The 7,392-nt window shown below is 40.5% G+C and overlaps 1 protein-coding gene across 1 annotated transcript in view; it reads right to left on the bottom strand.

Annotated features, from left to right (window-relative positions):
* Positions 1-7,392, bottom strand: part of ENTPD5 (ectonucleoside triphosphate diphosphohydrolase 5) — a 19,274-nt gene that overhangs the window by 4,145 nt on the left and 7,737 nt on the right. The window contains exons 6-9 of the mRNA XM_010143400.1: positions 6,050-6,085; positions 5,147-5,235; positions 2,432-2,511; positions 806-867 (exon numbers count right to left, since the gene is read on the bottom strand). Coding sequence (XP_010141702.1) covers positions 806-867; positions 2,432-2,511; positions 5,147-5,235; positions 6,050-6,085 — 267 coding nt within the window. The remainder of the gene's footprint in view (positions 1-805; positions 868-2,431; positions 2,512-5,146; positions 5,236-6,049; positions 6,086-7,392) is intronic.

Raw genomic sequence — 7,392 nt, 5'->3', positions numbered from 1 at the left:
AAAGAGGGAATCAAGGGATCAGGGAAGCACAAATGTGAGAAAATGGAGAGGACGATAAAAGAAGGCAATCACACCTAAGCAGGCAGCTGGTCCACGAGCCTTGTGACCAATCACTGCAGTCTGTCCTTCTTAAATCCTATTCCCAACTATTTTTTATTTGAGTACATTCCAGTAATTAACACAAGTCCATCTAGCTGGCAAGTAAGAATTCAGAAGATAGGAAGACCTCAAGTCATGGCCAGAGACTGGACAAAAGGTCCAAAGTCTGGGCATGAAGACTGGAAGGACTTAAGGTCTGGGTCAAAGACTGGAAAGACTTGGAAATGTGAGTATGTCTGCAGGTTAGTGAGTGAGAGGGTGTGCAGTTTGCTCACAAACTTCAAGCTAGTCAGCAAATACAACATGGCAGACCAGGCAGATACCAGGAAGACCCATAAAATGGGTTTGGCCTAAGCAGCAATCCTTAGGAAAAGGATCTACTCATGCTGTTTATGTTTCTGCTGATGCTTGTAAAGCTCCACATTTGTGGCTGTCCATGTCTATATGTTTGTACATTCCCATGCGTGTTATTTCTGGAATTTTCACTCAGTCTCACTTCTGGTGAAACTTGGAAATAGGAAAAAGCAGCTGTCTCACAAGACAACTCCTTAACGAGCGGTAGCCTGTTTCCAGACAGACCTATACCAGTGAAAACATAGAAAAGCAAAAGATACAGAAGTGAAGACACAGGAAATGGAGTGCTGACACAAGACTAAGTCTAACCATCTCTTTCAAAAATCCTGCTTCTTTTATCATATGAACATACCTTCCATATTCAAAGCTCCAAGGGTTGCTAGTCTGGCAGCTTTTAGTCCAAACCCCAAATAGCTGCAAACAACAAAGGAAGACATTACAGTTTTAATTCTTGCACATGCGGTATGCTTCATCCATAGCCTCTTCCTAAATCCTGGAACACCCAAGCCAAGTTTCCTTCCTCTGCTTCCCACAAGTCTTCCGTTTGCCAGAACAATTACTAGTTCTGAAAGAGTTACACAAAGCCAAGAATTGCAAAGACCTGTAAAATAGGCAAATCCAAAACTGCAGAAAGTGGTAAGAGCTGATGTGACATTTCTACAAGACATTAATTAATGTCTTGTAATGAAAGGCAAATGAATTAATTAATTCATGATGAAAAGCAAAAATGCCAAATCTTAAAAACCAGGGATAAAGAAAGGCGTGTGAGGAGTGCCTGGGGAATAGAACAGCCATGCTTATGTCACACACATTAACACTATGGGCTCCTAGGGCAGAACTAACAGAACTGCAGAACCTTTCACTAAATGAGAGCAGTGCCTTTGTGTGAGATCTACCTGTCTGACTCCACAGATTACTGCTGTACTCATTACAAGCTAGGATGTGAACAGCGTTTATGAGAATGTCATATACGCACTGCTTCACCAACACAGCTAGATTAAAAACCTGTTGGCCTTCATTCCCACCTCTGTGTTTGGCTACTTACCCCTGTAGTAATGTAAATACAAACATTTACAGAATAATCAAACTAACCTCCAATTCCTTAATTTTTTAGGAGATGATTTTCAATCCCAATTATTTTAAGCCATCTAATGGACTGTGCTGTTAATATGGCAACCAGTTACATCAGTAAATGTGAGCAGTAGGAGAGGAGGATTATTAAACCAGCTTTGCTGTCAAGTAAGCGTATTTTCTGACTAACTGAGATGATAATCTTCATCCCACTAGTAATGGGCTGAGACCAAATCTCTACTGTGTATGGTCGAGTTCTCATTGGACTGTAAGTCATGCAGGTAAACTCTCTGGATTTCACTGCAGACATCTCAAAAACTTGTCAGCTTAACACAGTAAGCATAATTACATTGTTACAAGCCAAATATCCCTTCCAATTGGTTCAAGAATCTGTTATGCTCCACGGTCTGTATTAGCTGCCTCTGTTGTCTCTCTTTGGTTTACATCAGTCTGGCTTTACTTTTTTGTCCAGTTGCTGATGCAATGGGCCATTTTGAACTAAGAAGGAAAAAGAGAGTCTCAAGAAGGTCTTTGTTCCAAATCTCTGACCAAGTTTTGTTTTGACTTCTGGCATGATATCTACCTTCCTGCTTGGTCCAGAATATTTGGCTTGAATCCAGTAATAAGAGTTCTTTTCCTCAAATATACTGACCCATAACGATTCCTCTTCACTTGACAGACTGACTAATATCTCCTTGCAGTGATATTAACCATAATCCTGGAATGTTTCCAGTCAACTAATGTCATGTCCACTTCAACTAATGTTTCAAGCAGATAGGAAAACTAGTACAAAAAAATCATGGTCCCAACAGTTGGTAACAGGATGACATGGCCATTTGTGGTTAGCTCAGGGGCTGCAGAAAGACTGATTTCCCCAGCGGAGACAGCAGCCTTTTTTGCTCCTCACCTGTGGGTATAGAGCTTGTAGGTATTATTAAACATTTCAAAAGAGGTAAGAAAGTCCCCAGGGGTTTCCTTCAAAGTTTCCTAAAAGTTAAGTAAAAGAAGAAATCTTTTAGTTTCCATTAAGCAATAAAGAATAACCAACTTTGATGTAATATCACAGATACAGCCATAGAGTTTACTGCACACTCATCTGAACTGCTTCGAAATCAGAGAAGTTTTTCCAGTGGTACCCAGTGCTGTACTATTTGCAGCTTTTAAAACTGAGTTTATTTATAGGCATCTTTGTGTTACTTCAATTTACAATAGGGAAGTGGAACAGATCAGGTTGAAAATACTTTCTAAATAAGGACACCTGAATTTTTCAGAGTACTTACATGCTACTTTATACACACAGAGTCCCCACTGAAATCTGCTGCGCTAGAAGTGCTATAAACTTCTGTCAAGTCAAACTAGACAACTCAGTTCAGGAACTCAAATTAAAAATGCAAAGTACAGGCCACCTTTTCACCATGTTAAATGTCATGCTAATACTCAAGGGAACACTGTGATCACCCACTCCATCTTAGCGCTGCTTTACCTCCTGGCTTAAGTGCTTTCTTCTAAATTAACCTCGAGTCACCACCTCCAGTTTTCCTCCTTTCACAGTTCTCCCTCTGAGTGCTCCACTGGTACTCAGTCTCTACCTTCTTGCCAGACTAACTCTTACATTTTTGTGAATCTGAAACAGTTTAGTGCTTATTTACTGTTCCTTTGTTTCAAGTCACTGAGATAATGCCGGTTTCTGTCTTTCCTCTGCTAGTGACTTTATTCACTGCGAGTGACCCACTTGTTGGCCCCCTGCATTCACACCGTACACTCTGGTACTCTGGGCCAAGCAGCAGATCTCAGAGAGGACTGACTTAGAGAGTCCCTGTAGTTACCATTCAAGTAACCAAATACAGCAAAAAGACACCAAACAGATTTGGAATTGTAGAGTCCTAGACAGAAGTCTGCTCAAAGCTCAAAGAGATTTGGCAGTATTCAGCCTGAGTTCCTTCTGAACAAATACAAATTCAAATCTGGTTTGGGCCTCAGATGATAGATTTTCATCGGAATGGCAGTCATATTCTCGACCCAACACACCCAGACTCTGCCACTATTTTGAGTTCTGTTCCTAAAACTTACATCACAAAAACTTTTAAAAAAGGGAGATCATTAAAAAAAAAAATTGTTTGAAGAAAAACAACTGGCTTTTTTCATGCCTTAATTTCACAAAAATATGGAAATTCTCACATCCCTCCCAAAAGAGGCAGGCACCAGACAGACAGTTTCATAATTATTATGACTGGTTTTCACTTGCTTATAACTTTTATAATACCATAAAAAGCATTACACTAGCTTAAAAACAACTCATGCAGTTATCATTATATGTCTTCTATTTACTTGCAATCTATATTTCATTAACGAATCTCTTACTATTACAGTATTTTGTTCAAAATGAATACAAAAGCAAACGCCACTGCCTCAAATTGCAGGAAGGGGAAAAAAAGCCTCTGCAGATCAGAGGGGGAAATCCTTGCTAATTCATCGAATAGGAAAAACTTCAGAAACATACTCAGCTATATATGCGCTTTTTTTCTATTAACTTGACAATACAGGCAAGACACGGACATAGCATATAAGGAGGCAACAGGAACCTTGACTCCACACTGTCCTACGAATTCACACCATTGGTCCCGGTCAGTAGCAAATCCTCAAGACCTCTTCCCGCAAGGCTCAACAAAGACATTTGAACCCTAAGCTGCAGTGCAGCCTACTTCACAGCTCTATTTATTCTCCAAACCCCTGATATGCCACACCCTTTCCTGTTGGTCCAGTGCCCACATCCACACATATTATCAACACAAAACAGAGGGCAATCCCAGAGTACTTGTGGCTTTGCTGAACAGGATACAGTTGCATGTCATGTTACAACATGACCTACCACTGCAAAAATAAAATTATATGAAAACCATTTGTTTTGTGGTCACCAAGCACCCTTTGAGAATCTTAATTTCTGTAAAAAAGTGTTAAACAAAGGACTCCTTCAAAAAGAGTGACAAAACAACTTCACAGTATCAAGGAAGAGAATGCTGTAGTGCCCTTCCAATACCCACATAATTTTCCCATGCAAACTTCAGACTTGGCTCCCAGTTCAGATTATTTCTAAAGAACTATAGAATTTCTGTCAAGTCCAGCAGGGATTGACTGTGCTATTTTAAAAGATGGTTGCCCCATGAGACACTCCCTCTCCACCCTGCTACTCCCCCTCCAAAATTTAGTGAGGATCTGTTATCAGACTGGAATGGAAAAAGAAAAAAAAAGAAAACTCAAACTCTGATCTTTTTTTCTTTTTGTGATATGCAAGAATACTTCCTGGAAACGTTCTACATCTACTGAACACAAAGTAGTATCTATATTAATGGAGCTTTCCCAGCCTGGGTCCAGAAAACACATGCTGTTTCTCCTTATTTTTACCTGTTTGCTTGCTTGCTTTTTACTTCCTCCAGGCTCCTTTGTTTGCAAGCACCTATCAGCCACTACAGACTTCAAAGGGAGCAGAAATACAGGTGTTCTGCACACCACAGATGTTCTGCTTGTGCCAGTGCTGACAAAGAGGTATCAGAGAGCACAGCAGTGCTCAAGACTCTCCACTGGCCTTTCAGTCCTAACCTGTGCACGTTTAACCACTTCTCACCTCAAACCGTGGCAAGAATGTGATCTGGGTTGAGGCTCCTCCCAAGTCCAGAGTCCCAACAGTATGCTGGTTCTGGCCAGACAGCTGCCCTGCAAACAACACCATGCTCAGAACAGCCCCAACTGCAGAATGCTGCATGCATGTTCAGGCAGCCACCAAGCCACCACATTATCACGGCAATGCAGGAGGGCTGAGCTGGCCTTCAAAAACATCATAGAGAATGGGTGAGCAAACAGAAGATATTCATAGGACTTTGTTCCTTGATTCCAGTTTCACCTCCAAAGACACAAAAGCAGGCATTCAGCAAAAGCCGACAGTAAGAGACAAATTATCTCCTGCAGAAGACTGCCAGGGAGAGTACATCTGGTCAAGAGAAATAGGAGAGGAAGGATAGTAAGAGTAGATACAACTATTATAATTTCTCTTCATTCAGAGCAGCTTTTTTTGCTTGCTTATGTATCTACTAGGGTACTGAATTTTCTTTTCACTAGATTGTATTCCCAGAACTTCTTAGAGCCAGAAGGGCTAAAGCACCAGTGCATTCCCTGTTACACCATTTTAATTGCATAGTTCATGCTGGGATGAAGAATATTGTAAAACTTTGTTTCCCACTTTCTAACAGATTAGCAGTATCACTGCTCTGTGGACCTTGGAGAAACCAGGTTGCCAGTGGCTCCCAGGCCTGAGTAAATCCTGGCACCTTCTGGATTAAGACGCCTCCTTCTTCCTACAGGTGTGGTTCATCCTCTGGAACACAATCTGCCCAATACATTCTACTGCTTCAGCACTGGTACCACAGTGGGAAGGAAAAGCAGGACATGGCAACCAAGGCAAAGGCACTTTGGGTGATCACCTCCACAGAAGAGTCCATATTGAGAAGAGAAGTTATAGAGAATTAACTACCTGTCAAAAAGTTCACAGTAATCCAGGCTAAAATTCCTGCAAAGCGTGAAAAAGGAAAAAAAAAAAGTCATCACTGAATACTCCCACAACCTTCATGTCTACCTCTTATCCAAACAATATACGAAGAATTAATAAAGCTGACACAATGCACAAGTCTCCTTGAGCACATTTTTCCCCCCCAGCATTTCAATTCCTAATCTGAAAATTGCATATACACCGTTCTGTGACCTAATCTTGTGATTTTGATAATTACATTTCAGACATAGTGGCAACCAGTAAAATACAAACAGCTCCTCTGACTCCAGCAGGTTGCTTGATGCTGGCACCCAAACACGGGGAAACATGTGACAGTAGAAGAGGTGGGCTTTTAAAATAAACCTTGGCAGGCTACACTGTGCTCCATTATGCTGCATTGGTCTCTTCGCCCACATGTTAAACCTAGTGACAAACTATGCATTGCATAGCATTTCATGGAATACTTGCAGACTTTTATGCTGTTTCTCCTTTTCTCTTGGTCCACATGGACAGATTTTGCTCTTTAATTTCCCTCCATTTATTAGTTGTTTAAGCATCATGATAATTCTTTTTGCTTTCCTTGAATACCTTCCAAACTGGCAATATAGCTGCATAATGAAGTGTTGAGAACTGAATGTAACATCACAGATGGCTCTTTTCAGGCATCCATACAGAAGGATTATTACCTGCCTATTCTCCAAAGTAGTATGTCTGGATATGCAGCCAGTGGTCTGTTCTGCGCTGCAAAGTCATCACTCACTCCAAACATACAACATATTTCACCTTTTCTTGTATTGTACATTACTTACTTTGCTACTTTATAGCTGAATTTTTCCCATCAGAATTTTTAAAATTTATTATTTTATTATTTCTCTATCTTAATTTTTAATACTTGAAAATTATCCTTCATTCTCCTCTAATATTCACAATGCTACCAACTCTAACCCAAAACTTGATGAGCTAATCATAATAGCTTATTTTTAATGCTGACATTGCAGAATTTGCAGGCACTTTCCATAAGCTTCCTAGCTTGCTATATATTGTCACGCAGCCTTTCAGAGTTGGACACCATCCTTTTTCCACCAGTTCCCCAGAGCAGGCTTCAGCTGGTTATGGTTAGCCTGCATACTTATTTCTAAGATGGAACCTCAGAAGGGTTCAGATGAACCTTGATCTACCTAACTCATAAATCTCTTTGTGTATCTGCATTTGTAGCTTAACAGATGACCAAGTAATCAACACCACTTAGAAAAAGCAGGATTGCATTTCTAGGATTGCACACAGAAACCTTTTATTTTTTCCCTCAGCTTAGCAACCACTTCTCTTTC

Source organism: Buceros rhinoceros, unplaced genomic scaffold, assembly GCF_000710305.1.
Source record: "Buceros rhinoceros silvestris isolate BGI_N320 unplaced genomic scaffold, ASM71030v1 scaffold26379, whole genome shotgun sequence".
NCBI classification, from domain to species: domain Eukaryota; kingdom Metazoa; phylum Chordata; class Aves; order Bucerotiformes; family Bucerotidae; genus Buceros; species Buceros rhinoceros.
The sequence above is the reverse complement of the archived record's forward strand: the minus strand, read 5'-3'. Positions and strand labels throughout refer to the sequence as shown.